This window comes from Cygnus olor, chromosome 33, assembly GCF_009769625.2.
Source record: "Cygnus olor isolate bCygOlo1 chromosome 33, bCygOlo1.pri.v2, whole genome shotgun sequence".
NCBI classification, from domain to species: Eukaryota; Metazoa; Chordata; class Aves; order Anseriformes; family Anatidae; genus Cygnus; species Cygnus olor.
In genome coordinates, this window is record NC_054090.1 from 396,158 (window position 1) to 416,511 (window position 20,354).

Genomic DNA, 20,354 nt, shown 5'->3' on the forward strand with positions numbered 1-20,354 from the left:
AAGTATGCCACACGTTGGATGTGCTCCTTGCCTGATGCTTTGATCAGAGCAGCTGGCAGGCACAGAGCCTTGCTTGGCTGAGATTAAACAGAGACAGAAGTGTGGATGAAAGCAAAGGAAGCAAACGAGGGAAGGCTGACATGAGAAATGAAACTACCACTCGCTTTGGCTGGCTGTAAGAATTTAACCCTCCTGGAGTGGCATTCTCCCAATTTCTTGCACGAAGCACGAGGGGAGGTCACAGGGAATGGGGCAAGGTTTGTTCGGATAGTTCAAATCATTCAGAGCGGCCGGCTGTGCTCGGACTCGTGCCAGCAGCAAAGATGTTTGCAAAGGTGATGCCTGCAATAGGAGAGGAAATATGGGGGAAAAATAAATATTTTTTTAAAGAAGCATTAAAAATCACAGCTGCAAATGTATATTTATATAAATACATATATATTAAACGCCTTGCTTGCTTTTTGCTCCTAAATGCAACCTCCCTAGTTTCAGGACGTGCTGGGAGTGGGAGCGATGTACACCCTGCAGCATGAAGGTTTTGGGGTGCAACAGGTGCCCCGATGTGTAATTGCCTTGCGGGATGCCCCTGCACTGGGGCAGGATTCGCCTCTGCTCTGCTGGGACGGGTGGGCAGAAATGATGCTCTGGAGGGGGTCCGGATGCAGAAGAGTCGGTTTGAGCTCAGAGGTTTCGCTTTTGACCATGGGAGGGTATCTCTGAGGCTTCTGCAAGCCATGGGTTTCCGGCTCTCGGGTTCAGCTCCACCCTTTGTGCTCAGAAAGTAGGAAGCAGAGGGCGATTTTAGTGAGCTGGGGAAGCTGGCAGGAGCCTGCTTATGCCCTCACAGCCACTGGGGTTTTCTGACCCACCCCACGCCCCCTTCTTAGCCCCCAGCAAGCTGCAAGGGGGGCAGGGCTGCAGTCCCAAGCGGCGATGCTTCCTCCACCCCGGGGAGCAGCGGTCTGGATGGGTTCAGGAGAGGTATGGCAGGGTCCTGGGGTTTGGAGTACCCCCTGCTTCCTATGTAGGATTGGGGGGGGGGGGGGAGGTCTGGAAGCTATGGGGGACTTGGGGATCCCCAGCAATAGGAGACCCAAGCCCGGCCTGAAGCTGGGCTGAGTTATTTTCAAGCTGCAGCCAATTAGGTCCCCGCCTGTGGCATCCATCACGGGTCACCCTCCTCCTGGGTGCCCCCTCCCCCAAAAATGTGACCCCTATTTGGCAGCTTTACCTGGTGTCACCACATCCTGGAGACATGCAGGAGCGAGAAGAAGGCTTTTCCTCTCTGTATCCCCCACCATCTTAAAGATTATTTCAATTGCAGGTTTTCTCCCTTGTTCTAAGGAGCATCACAAACTGGAGAAAATGGCTTTTTTTTCCCCCAAAAAAACTCCCTTCCAAGGGAGGCTGAGCCCTTGCAGAGATGTGACAGCAGTGCCCAGTCTGCGGGACCAGGAACATCGCGGACACCAAAATATAGTTTTTTTCCCTTGGAAAGGTGGGAATGGTGCCCATGCAGGAGGAGCTACCTGACCTCCAACCTTTTTTTTTTTTTTTTTTTTTAATTTTTAACTATTGCCTCATTCTGCAGGTTCTCTCAATCAAGTTTCCTCTAGGAAAACCTTTTCATATTGATGTTCTTTGCACCTTGCTCAGCTTTACACTCATTTCACTGATTTTTATATAAACAATTTTTTGCTGTTCATCTCTCCCCAGTGAAGGTGGATGTGAAGATGTTGGTTTCCTCCTGCCTCCTTTGCAGCAGCTCTGTCCTGGTTTGTGCCACAATTTTCTTTGGTTTTCATGTTCGCAAGCTGGATTGTGGTAAGGATCTCCTTCTGCCTCTTACATGGAGCCTGTCATTTGCTATATATTTATATATATATATATATATATATTGGCTTGTTAATGCTACAAAAAAAGTGATATATGCTGAAAAGTTGCCTGCAGGAGCAGTTTGTTACTGAGATATTAAGAAACCACCGGTGCTTCCAGCCCTGCTCTGTAACTCAGAGCTTCTGACCCCAACCCAATATGGCTTAAACCTTCCATCGAGGTCATCTGGGAGGCGACAGTGAGAATCATGGGATCACTTAGGTTGGAACAGACCTTCAGGGTCATTGAGTCATCAACATGACCCCCGGAGTCCCACCACTAAACCACGTCCCCTAGTGCCATGTCCACATATCTCCTAAATAGCCCCAGGGATGGGGGAGAAGAAGCTGTGGGCCTTATTGAAAGCTCATTTTAAAAGCTAGGTGGGATAAATAGCAAATCGGGGGGGGGCACAACTCTGGGGAGCATCACTTGAGATGTGCCCAAATGATGCTGTTTTGGGGAATCTACCATCATCCACAAGTGGGGGATCCCCTCCATATGGGGAAGGAGGGTGGAGGGTGTGGAGAAGTGAGCATCCCCAAAGAGGAGACCCCCAAGCTCTGTCTTTTATTATTCCTGTGCCCCCAAACCTGTCCTTTCTCCCTCTGTTATGTCTGCTCCACCATTTGCGGAGCTTTCAGCTGGCTTCTTCGTCTCACATCAGCATGTGCAGGTGTTTTCATCTCAGCAGGCTTAACTCCATCTTTTTAGGCTGCTTTCCAGACCCACTCTTGATGGCAGATGTATGCTGGGTGCCCCAATCCTTGCACCTATCATGATGCTGCCTTATGCTTGATTGCTGATTGCCCCCAGACGTGCCACCACCACCCCAACCAGAACCCTTTAAACCTGTTGTTTGCAGCCCAGTTCCAAGTCCTGGGGTCTGATCACCCCATCACGGCCACCGTGGGAGGGGACGTCGTGTTGCCCTGTCACCTCTCCCCCAGGATGAACGCCGAGCACATGGAGGTGAGGTGGTTCCGCTCCCGGTTTTCCATCTATGTGCACCTCTACCACAGTGGGCAGGACCACTTCTCCTCCCAGATGCCCGAATACCAGGGGAGGACGGAGTTTTTGAAAGGGGGTGTCTCCGATGGAAACGTTTCCTTGCGGATCCTCAGGACCAGGCTGAGCGATGAGGGACAGTACCAGTGTCTCATTAAAGATGGGAATTTTTATGAAGAAGCCACTCTGGAGCTGAAAATAGCAGGTAAAACCCCAGAGGCAGGATTGCCTACGAGAAAGGCTTCTGGATTCACCCATTTTCCCTATGAAGACTCAGAAATCCTCTCTATTTCCTCTGTGTAATTGCCCAGCTCCTAATGAGCATCTCTCCAACCTACATGGCTTCAAATCCCCACAGAATAGGGACTTTTCCCAACACCAGACCCGTGGAACCTCACAAAACCAGCAGCACCATCCTCTGTAGGATGGGCTGAACCAGAAGGTTGTCCTGATTTCATGGCTGATTTCTGACCGTAAGGATGATGCTGGGGGTGAATAGGTCAGCCTTGAACCTTCCCTGAAACCAAAAGTTGAAAAGGTGTGGCTTCCTTTGATTCCCCCGAGGAAGGAGGACAATAGGACTAAAGAACATAATTGGATTCCACCCCTAGCTCAGAAACTACGTGGGTGTCTTTCATCAGTGCTGCCCTATTTTTGCAGCTGTCAAGAAAAGGGAAAAGCTTTGGGGGTTTCGAAAATCCCTCCTCTGGGATGGGCACTCCTTGTGTTTCTGTTGGTCTGGCTGATGCCTGTTTCATCCTAGTTTCAGGTTCCAGCCCACTTTTGTCCGTGGAGGATTACCAAGATGGGGGAATCCGCGTGGGATGCCGAGCAGCCGGCTGGTACCCAAAGCCTGAGATGCTGTGGAGAGATTTCCAGGGGCAGCAGCTTCCTTCCTTTACCGAATCTGCCTCCCAAGACAAGAACGGCTTCTTCCAGGTGGAAAAGACCATCATCATCCACAAAAACTCAAAGCAAAATGTGTCCTGTTCTGTCCAGAACACTCGACTTCCCCAGGAGAAGGACTCCTCAATTTACATATCAGGTGAGCTGCTGCCAGAATTAAAGCTTTTAAAACTCAAACCAGGGAAATAAGGTTTTGCTTCCCTTAATTTTACACACACGGGACCAGTTGCTCCCCTATTCTGGTGCCTACAGCTGCAACACTCCATGCACGAGAGTGTGATGGAAAGGGAAAGGAGGAGATGGAGGAGGAACTGAACTGGGGTTTCTGGACCACAAGGGATCAAATCAGGGATTTTCTGGACTTTTTAAATAAAATGTCCGTTTCAGCTCGGTTTTCTTCAGAGCCATCTCTGAAGCAAAGATTTTTTATTAAAGTACGGCAGCTTCAGGTCTAAATATTTCAACAAAGATGATGGTGCACAAAGGAGAAGGAGAAGGAGCACTTGCAAGATACCACTTTTCCATGTATTCAGGACATTAAATACAAAAGTGTTTTGGAGCATTTTTAGAGACTTTTTCCCGTTTGTATTTGTTATGGTCTCACATTACACTAATTGTATGTAAGCACATAGCATGACCATGTTTGTGTAGCTGCATTCACACCTACGCACGTAAATGCACTCCATGTCCTGCACTTACTCCACCTTGGCCATTTTCCCTTTCAGATGCCATTTTCCCAAAGGTCTCTCCCTGGATGGTAACTCTCTTTGCTACCCTGGCCGTCTGGTTGTCTTTGCTGATTTTCTTCCTATTGTTAATTTATCGGCTACGAGGTAAGGCATTAGGAAACTGCAAGAAGGGGTTGTGGCTCCTAAGACCAAACTGAAATGCCCTGAAATACCAGTTGCTAGACCCCTCTCCTGCGGAAATATTCTGAAAATGGCACCCTTCAGGTGGCACTGTATGCCCACTGTAAGACCACGGGAGTCCCTTAAGTAAACCACGGGGAGGCGATGTCACAATAAATCACACCAGTGCTGGCTGAGCAAAAAAAAACAGTCCTAATATTCAGTGCAGATTTGCACTGCAAATCTCCATCAATAGAATCATAGAATATCCCGAGTTGGATTTTCTGTAATTTTGATATATTATTAAGATTATTAATGATCTTGATATGTTATCAAGATTTCTTGATATATTATCAAGATTATTGCATTATTATTATTGTGGAAGAAATCTTTTAATCTGTGCCACTTTCTCTGTTCTTTCTTACAGCCAAACACGCCACAGAACTTGGTAAGAGAAACTTTCTTTTCACTTTTCAAAGGGGATTTTTTTTTGGCACCAGAAGAGGGTTGGGCATTGCTTGGTCTTGCGTCTGTGTGCATCTCCTACATTCTGCTTTGATAACAGTGGTTGCAGGCTAATTTCACAACAAAAAGCCACTTGAAAGAATTCTGAGGAATAGAGGAAATAAAGTGGGCAGATTTCATTTAAATTCTGAAAGTACACACACACAAAAAATAACAGAAAAAGTTCTTTTTTTTTTTTTTTCCTCTTGCAGGTACTAAGATCTGTTAGATATTTTATTAATGTTAAGAAGTTTTACAATTCTCTGTACCCCAAGCAGACTTTTGTTGCCAACAGTTCCCCCATGGCTTATCTGTCAGAAAAGAAGCTTCCGCTCACATTTTTCTTTCTGCTTTTGCTTTCAGAGAAACGCAGTGCAGAAATCCGTAAGTACCATGGTTCTTCTGTCTTTGTGGGTAGTTCTGCAGGGAGAACGAGCCCTGCATCTGGATGCTTGTTTAACTGCATTATGAGAGTTGGGGGAAGTGGGGAGGAAGCAGTGCTTTTGCTGGTGTCTTGGGGAACAAATAAAGTGCGTGACTTCATCTGAACTGGCCAGTTTGGGTAAGTGACTTTAGGGAAGACCAGATCCCTTTTTGCTTGGTATAATAAATCTCTGATTGGATGAGTTGTGGTTCCTGAAGTCCCTCTATAGCGCATGTCTTTGGTAGTTTAATTATATCTTTGGTAAACTATATGACTTTCAAGAGGCCAGCTTCCTTCTTTTCAGAGGAATAAAGTTCAGAGTTATACCTTTTTTCCCAAAAAGCAATCCAAGAAAGCAATAAACCCACGAACTTCCTTCTTTCCTGTGTTAAAGTAATAGCCAGCTTTAATGGCAACACTGCTAACAGAGAAATGGCATGCAAGTGAGATAAAGAAACCCTTTCCTTCAAATTAAAGCAGGCCGTCCATCAAAATCCCACTTAGGACAGTCATATTAAGCTTTTTCCCCCAAACCTGCGTAACTTTCCAACGGCTCAATTACCCATGTTTTGGGTAGGAAAAGAGCAAATTCCAGAGCAGAGCCTGGATGCACTACCAGCACCAAGTTAGTGCTTCCCAGCAATCCCATTTATTTATTTTTTCCTCTCTTTTTTCTCCCCCAGGGGAACGTGATATGGAAATACGTAAGTGTTCTTTTGCTTCTTCCACCAACTAAAGCCCTAGGACAAGGGAGAAGAGCTTTCCCTAACTTTCTCCATCTAAGTTTAATTTCTCAGAGGCCATCAAAGAGAAATGATGCTGGCACCAACCCCGCCAATTGCTTCCTTCTGCTGGGGTGCACAAAATCCCTTCTTCAAGTCAATTTTACATAAAGCTACATCCCATCTGCTTTTCCCTGGCTCTGCATCTCTGCCTGGGCAGATCTGGGACGTCTAGCAACATAAAAGCACCTCTGAACGTACCCCTGGGTTTGGTGGCTATGTAGGGATCCATGTGTGGGGTTTTGACCCAAAAGCTTCTACTAAGAACATGCTCATTTTGTTTTTCTGTTTCAGAGAAACATGCTGCAGAACTGCGTAAGTTTAATCCTTGTTCTTCCCCCCATTATAGCATCAGGCTATATCAAACAGCACATTTGTGGGTTGGGGGTTTGCTCAATTTTAGTACCATGACACCACCAATGCTGCTTATAAAACACTACCTGGGGGACTGAAAATGATGAATTGATGAATTAAAAAAAAAAAAAAAAAGAAAAGAAAAAAAAAGAAAAGGATGAAATGATGAATTGGACCAGAAAGGAAAGCACTGTCCTCATTTTGATGCATCCCCACACTGTGTAGGCTGCACCAGTTTTGTAAATGAAATCACATTCAAGTAAATGAACTTGAAGCTTGCCTGGGGCTGTTGTGCAGCCCTGGGGGCCAGTGGCCCAAAGCCTCCAACATCCCTCTCCACCGAAGAGCCCACTTGTGATCATGTGTGTTTGGTTTCAGGGTGGAGAAATGCTATTGTCCCAGTGGAAGAAGGTACCTTGGTTTCATGCTTTGCATGTCCTCGAGTCTCTGCCTCCACACCATTGCTGGTCTGATGCTTTCTGTGTCCTTTGCCACCTCTTCTGTCCCACTAAATAAGTCCCTTCCCTTCCCTTCCCTTCCCTTCCCTTCCCTTCCCTTCCCTTCCCTTCCCTTCCCTTCCCTTCCCTTCCCTTTGGAATAGGGTTGCAGAATGGGTAAACTCACTGCATCTCCATCCAGACCCACTGGGTAATGCTCTTGGTTCCTCCCTGAGAGACAGACCCAATTATTTAAGGTTACCCCTAAATTAATTGTGTTTGGGTTTGTGGCCCACATCCACACTGCAAACTCCCTTAGCTCCTGAGAGGGAGCAGCCACATCCCACCCACCCACCAGGAGCAGCTCCCAAAGAGCACCCAGGGACCACGCTGGAGTTAAGAGAGACCACCAAGCTCTGACCATTGAGCATGCGAGGTCTCAACGCATTTCTGCAAGGGGAAAGATCTTAGCTCGGAGCCACTCTGGATACATCCCAAAGGCTCATCTGACTCTCTCCCTGCAGTACACGTCACTCTGGACGCGGACACGGCGCACCCCCAGCTCATCCTCTCCACGGATGGGAAGAAGGTGCGGCGAGGAGACACGCGGCAACCCATGCCTGACAATCCTGAGAGATACGACACCTACCACTGTGTCCTGGGCCAGGAGGGATTTGTCTCGGGGAGATGCTTCTGGGAGGTGGACGTGGGGACGGAGGAAGGGGGGGTCTGGGCAATGGGGGTGGCCAGGGAGTCCATGAATAGGAAGGGGTGGATCAACCCCGCTCCGCAGGGTGGTATCTTGGCTCTTTTCCACTGCGGGGGCAAGTACTGGGCTCTGACCTCTCCTGACCACACAGCTCTCCTCCTCACCCAGGTGCCCCGGATGATTAGGGTTTACTTGGACTTTGAGGGACAGAAAGTAGCCTTTTTCAATGCTGACAACCAAGATCTGCTCTTTAGTTTCCCGCTGGCCCCATTGAGTGGGGAGAAGATCCGTCCCTGGTTCCGCGTGGGACCAATTGCCCAACTCAGCCTGAAGTCACCTCTTCCAGTCCCGCATGTCCCCAGCATGGAGGAACCTCTGCTCCCTTCATGTTTCCCCTTGAAGAGCCTCTCCACAGGGCAAAAGACTCCATGCACACCAGAGGGCAGGGCATGACCAAGGCTGTGAAATCCCTGCTGTTGTCTATAAGTGTCCAAGACTCTCCCAGTTGCATCGTGCTACTGTGGCGGCCCAAGACTCTTCCATCTGTGATTGCACCTCTCCATCCACCTCAGCAGAACTACCTCAGCTCCTGCTGTGCATAGTGACAGTAGCTAAGGGGTTTTCTGCTCCTAAGTTGACGTCCCCAAGCCAGCTGCTTGCGCCCAGAAATTCTCATTTGCAACCCTCGGCTATGCATGGATGCTAAACCAACAAGGGTGCTGGCACCCACCTGATGTATGGAAGGAAAACCCCACCATGCCAATGGCAGGTTGTGAGGCTGAGAAGAAGGAGCTGTGCACCTCCACCCTCTTCTTTTTCACGTTGCCTCCATTCCTTCCAGTCCTGTGAAACGTGGCCCATTGAGTGAGTGGTGGTGGTTGTTGTGCATTTCCAGACAAGGAGCCGCTCCTGCACCATTCTGACACTTGCTGCTCCTCCAAGTGTTGCGTTGAGCTCACCTGTGTGTACAAGAGATGCTACTTGGATAAGGGTGTCCTCGTGGCGTTTTTGGCTAGTGACACCTTTGTGGGTGATTTGGAGGGGGAATTTTACTCTCCCTTTTCTGAAAAGGGAAAAATGACAGGAAAGCATCCAGAAGGAGCTGCCAGTGGCGCACCCTGGGTTAGCAAATGGAGAAGACAGAGGTCAAGCCATGATCCATTGCTTTGAGTTTATACACTGTAGCTTCAGAAAACACTCAGTTTTTGGGGTCTCGGGTTTTGGACAGGAAGAGAGATCTCCATATGGGCAGCCAGGGCAGGGCCCCCACCCCAATGCAGATGAGCAAGGAAGGATCCAGCAGTGCAGCTGGCTTCGGATGAGGATCCAGAGCCCCAGGGCATGCCAGAAGCTGGGCTGAACATCAGGAGGAGCTGTGGGCAAGGCTGAGCTCTCCTGTGAAGCAGGCTAGGGCCTATCTGGAAGCCACCCAGACAGCATCTCGGTGGCAGGAGGTGCACCAAGGCCATCCTGCAGCTGGGTCCAGCCTCAAGATACTTGGCATCCTCTGCTCTACACCATTTGAGGAGCCTGGATGCTTGCAGCAGGGGTGGGAGCAGCCTAATCTGGACCCAAGGTAGGTGCCCTTCATTGCTTGAGCAGACAAGAGGCAGGGATTTTGATTTCTGCATGAATCCCATTCAAAACTGCAACTGGGAAGGGGGCTTAGTGACCCCGGAGCACCCAAAGTTCAGCACCGAACTTGGAAAGTCATGAAAAAAGGCAAAGAAAAAGCAGGACCTGACCCGTCCTGCTGTTCAAGATGGGGGACAGCTGCCAGGGCTCAAAGCAAGCAGCTCATCTCTGAGTGCTCCTCTCCTGCTCAGCAGCCAAGAAAACAACAGGTTTCTCCAAAAGAGGAGGAGAGCCCTCAGCTGGAAGGCTCCAGACCTGCATTTTTTTCTCCCCAAGCCCTGGTTTCGTCCATTTCCCCATGATTTTACAAGGAAACTGACTGGTCCCCCCCATGTTCCTCAACCCTGGTAATATGGTTAGTATAGCTAATGGCATTTTTTAACATAAACAGTCATTCTCTTTGAGCTGATTGCCTATCATTCCTCTTTCCCCTTAAATTCCTCTGCCTCCTAACTCTTTTATTGGGAATGGGATGGGGCTATGGCTGGGTTATTGTTCTTGGCTCCCCAGTCCTTCAGGAGCTGCTGCTCCATACTGCACCCTATTAACTCCCCCCTCAAAGCACCACCAGCTTTGCAGTTAGTGTCAGCTTCACAGCCAGGCAAGGCTCCTTAGGTTCACGTCCTTCTGAGCTCTAAATGCCCCTTGGAGTGCAGGTGTTGGTCCCCCCAGAAGCTCAGGTACCCCGTATCTCATGGGATGTAAATGCACCAAGGAATTTGGAGTGCATATGCAGTATAAAATAGGAGCTGGTACAGAAGCTGAATATGCCTCAGGGCCAAAAGCTGTGTGCAAAAGGGGCCTTCATCTGCGGTGAAAATCCTCAACAAAAGCCCTGGGAGGTGTTTGGAGAACAAAGAAAGCCCAGTCCTATAGTTAAAGGGGTAGCAAAAGCCTCAAAATAAGTGAGCAAAGAAACCAAGTGCTAGCTGAGCAACAGGTAGCATTAAAAGAGCCACTAGGGGAGGATCTTGCCCGCTGGATTCTCTAAAGAAATGGAGGGGGGGAAACAAAAATTCAATTATAGGCAGGTTTGGGATTAATAGAGTCAAAAGGAGGTGGGGAGATTCAATGGCATACAAGAATATGCACTTGCAGAGCCATGGGGTAAGGTCATGTTGTGTCTTAGGGATGAAAACCCCAAGAGCATTCTTTGCTGCTCCCATCTCCCCAGATGCAAAGTGTCCCCTTGCCACTGGGACGTGCCCAGAAAGCATCCAAAAATGGCTGAAAACAGAGAAAACGAGGAAATAAAAGAGGAAATTCTTTTCTCTTTTCTCTTTCCTCTTTTCTCTTTTCTTTTCTTTTCTTTTCTTTTCTTTTCTTTTCTTTTCTTTTCTTTTCTTTTCTTTTCTTTTCTTTTCTTTTCTTTTCTTTTCTTTTCTTTTCTTTCTTTCTTTTCTTTTCTTTTCTTTTCTTTTCTTTTCTTTTTTTCTTTTTCCTTTTCCTTTCCTTTCCTTTTCCTTTTCCTTTTCCTTTTCCTTTCCTTTTCCTTCCTTTCCTTTCCTTTCCTTTTTCCTTTCCTTTCCTTCCTTTCCTTTCCCTTCCTTTCCCTTCCCTTCCTTCCCTTCCCTTCCCTTCCCTTCCCTTCCTTCCCTTCCCTTTCCCTTCCCTTCCCTTCCCCTTTCCCTTCCCTTCCCTTCTTCCTCCCTTCCTCCCTTCCCTTCCCTTCCCTTCCCTTCCCTTCCCTTCCCTTCCCTTCCCCTTCCTTTCCTTTCCTTTCCCTTCCAGTCCTTGCCTTGCCTTTCCCTTCCTTCCCTTCCCTTCCCTTCCCTTCCCTTCCCTTCCCTTCCCTTCCCTTCCCTTCCCTTGCCTTCCCTTCCCTTCCCTTCCCTTCCCTTCCCTTCCCTTCCCTTCCCTTCCCTTCCTTCCCTTTCCTTTCCTTTCCTTCCTTTCCTTTCCTTTCCTTTCCTTTCCTTTCCTTTCCTTTCCTTTCCTTCCTTTCCTTTCCTTTCCTTTTCCCGAATGGTTCTGTGTTTTGTCATCATATCATGGGAAAACGGCTGATTTTCACTCCTGGCTCCATCTTCTGCACCAAAGGGTGCACCAAAGGGACAATACTGGTGTGGGGTGAGAAAAGGAGCTGGAGGCAGTGGGGAGAAGCCCAAATAAAGCTGTCTGGGCAGATGAACCTATATTTGAGGGAGGATAGATGAGGTTCCAGTGATGACATAGTTTTAACTCCTTGGCACGAGGATAAGCACCTTGAAGAGTCTTGAGAAAGCTGGAAAAACAAAATTTTGATGGCTGGCAAAAAACTTAATTTGGGAAGAAAAGGGATTTTGGGGACTGGGGTTTGTGTGGGAGAAGGTGCTGCCTCTGGAACATTTTGGGGGAAGAAAGCTATTTTTGGAGGGGGGTGGGGGGGGGGTGCATGCTCATGAATTTGCAATGATGGCAAATGTCCTGGATGAGTTTGGGAGGAAAGGGTTAAGCCCCTAGGCAGCTGCCTGGATGGGCCATCGGGAAGTTAATGGGGCCGGGATGGCCGGGGCTGACACAATGGGCAGAAACATCCCTCCGGGGGGGCCCTACACAAAGCCCCAGCCCCCTCAGCACCCACCCATGGCAGATTTATCCCCTGCAGGGCCAGACCGGGAGGAGAAACCGTTCTGATCCCAATCTCTGGCTTTGCTCTTGAGATGCAGCCTTGTGCATAGTCCTTGACATCCTTTTTTTTTTTTTTTTTGGCTTAGTACAACTTGCAAAGAGACCCCCCCCTCTCCCCTCCCCATAACAACAACGACGACAATAATAATTATAATAATAAATCCCAGGGTTGTATTCAAACTTTACAGCAGCCCCTAGGGTTTATTCCCAATCTACAGTCTGGTTGTACTGACCCTATTCTGGAGGGACTGGGTATTTTAAAGAATGTGTCCTTTGGGTTCACATACAGGAAATGGATCCTAATGCTAATTTTAGGAGCATAAATGTGCCCTTCAGGCCCAATCTCATGGGAAGGGGGTTTGCATGTAGTCTTCCCCCCACTAAGTGTGCATCTTAGATGCATTTTCCTGGGCAGGAGACGCCCCAAGGGACCATCAGTGGGTACCAGCCCCATATCCCACTCTGGAGCAGCCCCTACACATCACACCCCCTTGGAAAACCCTGTTAAAACCATGAAGCATCTCATCCGACTGAAGTTTCTGAATCCATCCAGTGTACAAAACTGAGTCCAGGGTGACTGGTTCATATTTTAGCGAAACAAAATCGATGACCATCTGATGACCATCCGATGGATTCTCCTTGAGCTGGTCTGGATATCCAAGAACCACATTCCCCGATGATGTTATATAGGCTTAGAGGTTACAGGGTTACACAGGCTCAGCAACTTTATATGATAAAATGCCCAGGTTTTACTATTTTAGCAAAGCAAAGGATGTCTTTGTGCTTTGAGGGGCCTTGGGGATGTTGTGATAAGGAGGCAGTGCGAGGCAGGTGGTCGAACAATTGAGCCCTGCGTGCTACTGGGAAGGCAAACCAAAATTTATGACTTTTTCAGCACAGAAGGAGGCGATAAGGAAGAGTTGTGAGGAAGTCTGTGAAAGCTGCGGGGCCTGAGCAGGCATGGGGATAGAAAAAGGGGCCAAAGAAGTATTGAAAGCTCTTAGCACAAGAAAGCGTGCAAGGTGTTTTGGGTTGCTCACGTCTGAAGCTGGCATTGCAGCCATTAAACATGATGTCCCTCCAGGAGGTGTTCCTGTTTTTTTTTTTTTAACTCCTTTTGGGCAGTGCAAGCTGAGTTTCTTTGCGCACGAGAAAGATTCCTCGAGACCAGAAACAGCGGAGGAACTGCAGGAGGTGGGTGCAGCCTGGGTTGCCAGCCAGGTGCTGAGACCACCACTATGGAGGCATTTTTGGGGTTTACCTTCAGGCCATGGCCACTCATGATGGTGACCAGACCAGAGCTAAAGGCTTGTCAACATGGGAATCTCCTCCATTCCCAAATGGGTGACGGGCTTAGAGCAGTGCAAGAATGGCGTCTCCTTGGCTATGCAGGTTGTTGTAGGTCCCATGAGATGGTCCTGGTGGTTACTGCAGGAGGAAGGGTGGTTTTGCCTTTTGGGAGATGCTTTCTGAGAGATTTGGTTTCTTCCATTGCAGCTGGGGAGCCTGTTTTTAAGACACAGCCCCTCTGTGCACCCAAACCAGGCCACTGGATGGGGCGATGGCATCTTTTTGGGGGTAGAAGTGCTTGAAGCAGATCAAATTTCTTTGTATGCTATCTGCTGAGCTGCAAGGAAATTTAGATACGAGGGAAGAAGAAAGAATAAATAAAACAACACTATTTCTTGGCCCACGTGAGCACATAAAATAGCAGAAAACTGAGAAAAAAAAAAAAAAAGAGAGATCAAGCAGCATGCAGGCTGGAAGGCTGTTGTGAATTTTCCCCCTAAAAAAAAGCATTTGTTTGCACATGGAAAATAGGAAATGTCCCTTCCAGCCATCCTGTGCTTTGCAGGCTTTTATTCCCCCAGCTGGAATAGCATGCACAAAAAAAAAAAAAGTGTTCCCCAGGACCAGAAATAGCCTGGGGAAGGCTTTCCAAGCTGACTAGCAGCATGGGGCTGCATTAGGTATGTATCAGATGGGCAATCTCTGGAAGAAAGGGTACTTGGCACCTGTGGGGTGGTCCTGGATAGCAGGGGTGATAAGGTGGAATTTTTTTTATTTTTTTCCCCAGGCGGTTGGCATGGGGAGCTGAAATTTCTTCCTAAATTTCTTCTTTCACTCATATTCCCCATGGGTTTTGGCATATTTATTGCTTTAGATGGATGCCTTGGCCAGCCCTGCTTCCCCATGGGTGAACATCTCCAAGATGGGCTCTTGCGTTCTCCGTGGAAATATGGGGAGACGATGATTAAGGGCAGAAGCACCCAATTAATATTTGCAGCCAGAAAAAGCTAAAAAACAGCTCAGGAGAGAAAAAATTTATACCCAAACCATGAGCCACCAGCTTATCCGGGGCAGCAGGCAGAAAGGGCTCTTTGGTGAATAAAGGAAGAGATTTTGAAAGGCAGGTGATGCAGCAAATTTGGAATTTAGCGTTTGGGTAGATGAGTGGAAAAGCTAGTTTCTTATGCAAAAAGTTTATTGATGATAAGAACATAAGAGTTCTTATGGAAAAGACAGTGTTGTTCATTAAATAACATTATATGATGTTGACATTAACATTAAATAACATTAACATCAAATATTACTAACATTAACATTTACTAACATTAACATAAATAACATTAACATTAAATAATAATATCTAACATTAAATAACATTAACTTTGAATAACATGAACTAACATTAATATTAAATAACATTGACATTAAATAACATTAAAAATTTCTGTGAATGCAATAATTTTACGCAGTTTGAAGTGGCTGAGATCTGGTTAGACCTCTACCCAAGAACTATATATCACACCTCGAGGGCATAAACCATATAAGCATTTTTCAATGTTTTTGGGAGGCTTTTGGGGTGCTTTGCTCCTATATCGGATTTACTGAGCGCTGTAAAGTTAAAGGATTGAAATCTTAAGGATATTTAATTGAGTGGGTGGGTGGTTGCCCCTCTCTGGCCTGATAAATAATCACGGTAAAACCCACTAAGGAAGAAAAACCCTGGAGACACCAAAAAATTGGGAATTGGGCAACTTGAGCAACTCTGGGATTTAGGAAAAATTTTCTCCTGATGGAAGTGATGGAAGCTCTTGGGCTCACTTGAAAATGTTTTTTTTTTTTTTTTGAAAATGGGCCTATTTTGGAAAATAGGTCCTTTTAGAAAACAAGCCTTTTTTGAAAATGGGCCTTTTTTTTTTTTTTTTTTTTAAATGACCCCCCTCTTTTTTTTATTATTTTTATTTTTTTGAAAATGGGCCTTATTCTGAAAATGGGCCTTTTTGGAAAATAGTCCCCCCTCTTTTTTTTTTTTTTTTCTTCAGATTGTAGCTTGCTGCCTTGGGTCGAGGAGGAAATTGAGCTGGCGGGGGGGGGGGTGGTAGTGCAGTGGGAAATGCAGAGCCCAGGCAGCTCCCATTCATCAGGGTGATAAAGAAATAACTGCACTCCTAAAGACAAACATTTGTCGGGGATTTTCTTTCCTTTTTTCTTTTTCTTTTCCTTTTTTTTTTCTTCTGTAAAAGAAAGGGGTCAGTGCCTGCTGAAGGTGCTAATGAAATCAAGCAGGAAAAAAAAAAAACTAACTAAAATAGCCTCACTTTAAGTGCACAATGCAATTTAAAATCTCTCTCTCCACATTTCAGGAAGGTTTCTCTACCTGGGAAATCTGAATCTGGACAATTTTTATTTTGGAAAAAAATGGGGCAGAACAGAAACGTCCATTTATTTTTTTTTTTCCAGGATTTGTTTTCTTGCAAGTTAGTTTCTTTAGGAAAGGAAAATTTTGGAGTTTGAGGATGCTGTGGGCTCAAAGCGAGGCAAGGCCTTTGGGAGCAAAGTTCAGTGCTGGGTTGAATTTTCTACCCCAGGCCTGTTTTATTTCAGATCCCACATCGATTAGGGAAATTCCTATCTTTAATATTGGACAGTGAAAAGGGAAAAAGTTGCCTTAGAAACTTTTGTAGAAATTTAGAATTTTCTAAAATTTTGTTGAGGTTAAGTGAATCATGGAAAGTTTGTGCTGTATTTTTTTTTTTCCTTTAATTTGGGTGTAGGGGTAGAAGTGTGGGAATTAAATCAGTATTGGGACATGGGGATGTGCTTTAAAATAACTGCAATAAATCTCCCAGGGAAGCCAGCAGTGAGCGTTTGCAACTGCTGGCTGACACCCATTTTGGGGTTTTAACCAAATATTCCCCATTTTTCCTTATTTCCTCCTTGGGCAGGGCTGGTTTTGGGGGGCTCAGGCAGAGCTTTTCTCACCTCCAAATTTCTCCCTCCCAGCTTCGCCAGGCAGAGTTGCAAAAAATAATAATAAAAAAGAAAACCAACCAAAAAAAAAACAACAAAACTAACTTTTTCTCCCCAAAATCGTGCTCAGGGCTGGCTCCAGCCCTTCCCCACCCCCGCATATGGAGAGGGGAAGGGGGGTGGGCTAACACTACCTCCCCCCCCCCCCCCCCGACTCCTCCTCCACGGGGGAGGCAGCGGCGGCGGAGGGCGCGCAGGTAGCACGGGGGCGCGCAGGTAACGCGGAGCCCCTAAAATTAAAGCTTGGAGGAAGGGGGCGTCGGGGGTGCGTTTTGGGGTGAGTCCTCGTATCCCCAAAATAACTCCCTCAAACCTCCGGGCTGGGTTTAACCAAATATCTCTAAAAATACCAAAAAAAGGGTTTTATTTATTTATTTATTTATTTATTTATTTGCGTGTAGGGGGGGAGGTGGGGGGGCTTAATGTGCTATTACCAGTAATAGTTTAATTTTTGTAGGGTGCGCAGAGCCATGGCCCCCGGACTGCACCTGGCACTGCTGCCCTGAAACCGGGTAGCAGCGATGGAGTCTGCCCAGGTAAGGGATGTAGGGGGCACACTGGGGGGTACCAGCTCCAGGAGGGGTTGTTAACGCCTTTTTTTTTTTTTTTTATAGTTATATATTTTTTTGGTGTTTGATTTTGTTTGTGTTTGTTTTTGTTTGTGCTTGATTTCATTTGTGCTTGTTTTTGTTTATAAAATTTACTTTAAATTTTCATTTGTGTTGGTTTTCGTTTATGTTTGTTTCCACTTGTGTTTGTTTTCATTTATGTTTATTTTCATTTCTTTATACATATATTGTTTATAATTTTCATTTATGTTTCAATTTATCCTCTTTATTTGTACATTTTCATTTTCATTTGTGTTTGTTTTCATTTCTTTTTTATGTTTATTCACCTTCATTTTCATTTACATCTGTTTTCATTTACTTTTACGCTTAAGTTACATTCTTATTTTCACGTTGCCATCTTCACTTTTAACTTGTATATTTTATCTTCACTTTACCTTTACCCTCATATATATTTTCTTTTCTATAACTTCATTTACTTTGGCTTTTCCCTCCAGGTGCCCGAGGCATTCGAAGAGGTAATAGTGATCGCCACGGATAAGCAATGGTCTCTCGCAACCCCCCTGCAGAGAAACCAGGCGCCTGCGCTCGAGCCAGGTAGGGAACCCCTCTGCCCCCATCCCCAAAATTCCCTTGGAGCATCGCAGTCCCCCAGCCATGACGGGCAGCTCGGTGTTCAGGAGGACACACCGGTCTCTGAATATTCCCTAAGTTCATTTCCATGTAGCCCTTCCATTCCTGGTTTCAAGCAGCAAGGCTCCTTTTGAAAGAAATGCCGCTTTTTCAACTCATTTTTTTCTTGCTTTGTAAGTTGCATGTCTTGGCGAGCACTTCTGTGGTGGGTTTCTGCTTTTGGGATGCTTGACAGAATCCTTGTCTCTTTGCTTTTCCTGTCCTCCCATGCAAATTCCCACGAGAAATGTCAGCAGGACAAGAAGGCAGAATGATGGGTATGGACAGCAAGGGAGAAAAATGCAAAGAGACCTTGCCAAGGTGATGTCTGTGGAAAAGGGAATGTGGAATCAACCCTAAATCCAATTGCATTTCCACTGTACTTGTCCATACACCACTTGTGGAGCTTCCCTGGGTAACTGTGCATGATGCTTGCTTTGGTAATTAAGTACTTTTAATTAAGCTGGCATGGACTGAGAAATTAATTAATTCCGGTGCTGGGCTGCAGGGATGGGCAGGGGGCTTGAGGAAGCTGGGAGATGCTGCCTGGGCTGAAAATCACCCACTGCAGTGCCCTGGAGGGCTTCATCCCCCTGGCTTCAGCTCTCAGCCGGCTTCCTACAACTATTTGGAGGCAAAAGGATGTGCAGTGAAAGGGGGAGCAGCGTGGGGCAGAGGCAGGAGCAGGATCCTTCCCCTGGGTGTCCCTGGGAACGGGCTGCAGCTTCTGCACTGGGTCCAGCAGAACCCCAGATGTGCTGCTCCCTCCTCCTGCAGGGCTCCCGCTGTGTCACCCCCACAGTGCTCCATCTGTGCTGGGGTCCCCCCTGCTCCCAGAAAAGGAATCTGGCAGCGGTGGGATTCGAACCCACGCCCCCGAAGAGACTGGAGCCTTAATCCAGCGCCTTAGACCGCTCGGCCACACTACCCTGGGCATAAGCCCTTTTTGCTCCTCCTCTAAAGTGACAGCAAAAAAAAATGACGAATTCTGACCAATTCACAATAGGACCTTTTAAGATTCTTGTGCCACGCACCAGGGACAATTCTCCCTTTCAACCTCAGGACCATGCGGGGAGCTTGCTAAGGGCACGCAAAAGACCTGCCACCAGGGGGACCCCGCACCATAAAAAGACTCCTTTCCAAACGAATTACACTTTTTCAAAACCGTTTTCCTGCTTCACACATTTGCTCCTGCACTGCACAGGATCTACTCGGATTCTGCTTTTGGCATGCTCCAGATTGTTTGTTTCTTTGCTTTTCCACCCTTCCCTTGCAAATTCCCAAGAGAAATATCAGCAGGACAAGAATGCAGAATGATGGATATGGACAGCAAGGGTGAAAACTGCAAGGGGATCTGTCTGTGCATAATGCCAATTAGGTATTTCTTTAGTAATTAGGGATTTCTACTTAATCCACAGCCAGAAACTTAGCTGAGAACTTGGCTCAAATGCCAAAACCCTTGTGGTTGGTTCAAACACCCCAAACCAAATATGGTTTGCAGCTTGAGCAAAACTGCTGGTGTTGAATTGAGTTAAAACGGGAAATTTTGGGTTTTGCTAGATGGGTCTGGGAAGCTCCTTTGGGCTCACAGTGCCCTCTCCTGACAGCTGGGTGATGAAGTCCATGGGCTCCTCCGGCCAGGAGACCTGAGTTGCAGGTCCAGGAGAAGAGCAAGCAAGATGGCAAGATGACTCAAGTTGAGCATTTAGGGCACTGGGATGGGCAAGGAAAGGTTTGGGGTTCTGCTCATCACAAGGTGATGTGTGGATGTCGATCCCTAGGTGAATAATGACAGGTACAGCCTTGATTTGGGCTGTTCCTTGGTTGCTATCCAGTCGGTGTTTGGGAGCAGGGTTGCATCCAGGCAATATTTTGAGGCTCTAAAGAAGGGCCCAAGTTATTGTGCTTATTAGGAACTTCCGATCTTAAGGGCAAAACAACACCAAAAAGGAAACAGAGTTGCTTTGTCATCAGATGACCCAGATAAACTTAAATCTCATCATCCTGCAGGTTTCCCAGATATTTTATTGTCTTTGTTGTTCTTTTCTAATGCAATTTCACTGTGGGACTGGGTAGCATCGGTACTAAACCTTTTAGCCTAGGTTCCTGCTGGTTTTCTAGATGGTATTGACGTGAAGACCATCCCTTCTTTGGCAAGCTGAGCTGCTCCAGCTAAGAAATAATGAAAGGCAATGATTCAGGCTTGAAGGACACTGGTGCCCATTAGTGGATAAGAGGACAAAAGTCACCCTTTCAGATATGCATCTAGCTGGCCTTTGTGTAGTGCTGCCCACTCCAGCTCTGTCCTTGAGCATCCTTTCTTGCTTTGTGTGCCCGTAGCCCTTCTGCAATGTTCTGCTCTTGGAGGAGACGTTCAACTGGTTGAAGTCCCTGCTTTAACAAGAGGCAGCCCCTTACCTTGTGAGTGTGGCAGATTTTTCTCCAAGTAAATGAAGCTCACTTGGGTGAGATGCATCCAGGCCATCTGCCAGGCCTGGGTCACAACCTGTTCTCCTTTCTCTGTTTCTCCACCCTTCCTTTTCCTCCTGCTCCATACTCCCTGAATCTGTTCAGACGGGCAGTTTCTGCATTTCTCATCCACTCTCCCTGCTATTGGGCTTTTCTGTCTTCTTGAGAAGTGATCTTGGAGCTGATTCCTCTCTGGTTCAAGCTTCCTATGCCCTGGGACGTGCATCTGCCTTCTGAA

At 46.8% G+C, this 20,354-nt stretch overlaps 3 protein-coding genes and 1 non-coding gene across 7 annotated transcripts in view; 2 read left to right on the forward strand and 2 right to left on the reverse strand.

The window, feature by feature from the left end:
• The window catches only part of LOC121062617 (butyrophilin subfamily 1 member A1-like), a 225,427-nt gene that overhangs the window by 174,597 nt on the left and 30,476 nt on the right, over positions 1 to 20,354 (reverse strand). The window lies entirely within an intron of this gene.
• LOC121062605 (zinc finger protein 420-like) overlaps positions 1 to 20,354 on the forward strand; it is a 48,424-nt gene that overhangs the window by 24,517 nt on the left and 3,553 nt on the right. The gene's annotated exons all lie outside the window — the stretch shown is intronic.
• On the forward strand, positions 771 to 9,886 carry LOC121062626 (butyrophilin subfamily 1 member A1-like). Of its 3 annotated transcripts, XM_040542767.1 has the most exons (12): positions 771 to 981; positions 1,717 to 1,824; positions 2,741 to 2,847; positions 2,923 to 3,088; positions 3,647 to 3,928; positions 4,515 to 4,622; positions 5,065 to 5,085; positions 5,505 to 5,525; positions 6,249 to 6,269; positions 6,642 to 6,662; positions 7,080 to 7,112; positions 7,663 to 9,886. In XM_040542767.1, the coding sequence occupies exons 2-12, from the start codon at positions 1,734 to 1,736 to the stop codon at positions 8,298 to 8,300; spliced, it is 1,509 nt and encodes a 502-aa protein (XP_040398701.1). In that variant the 5' UTR covers positions 771 to 981; positions 1,717 to 1,733; the 3' UTR covers positions 8,301 to 9,886. The 3 variants fall into 3 exon arrangements, with proteins under 3 accessions (XP_040398701.1, XP_040398700.1, XP_040398702.1); XM_040542766.1 differs by having other exon boundaries at positions 2,741 to 3,088; XM_040542768.1 differs by lacking the exon at positions 4,515 to 4,622 and having other exon boundaries at positions 2,741 to 3,088.
• Positions 18,495 to 18,576, reverse strand: TRNAL-AAG. Its single transcript has one exon. It is a non-coding gene; the product is annotated as a tRNA-Leu (tRNA).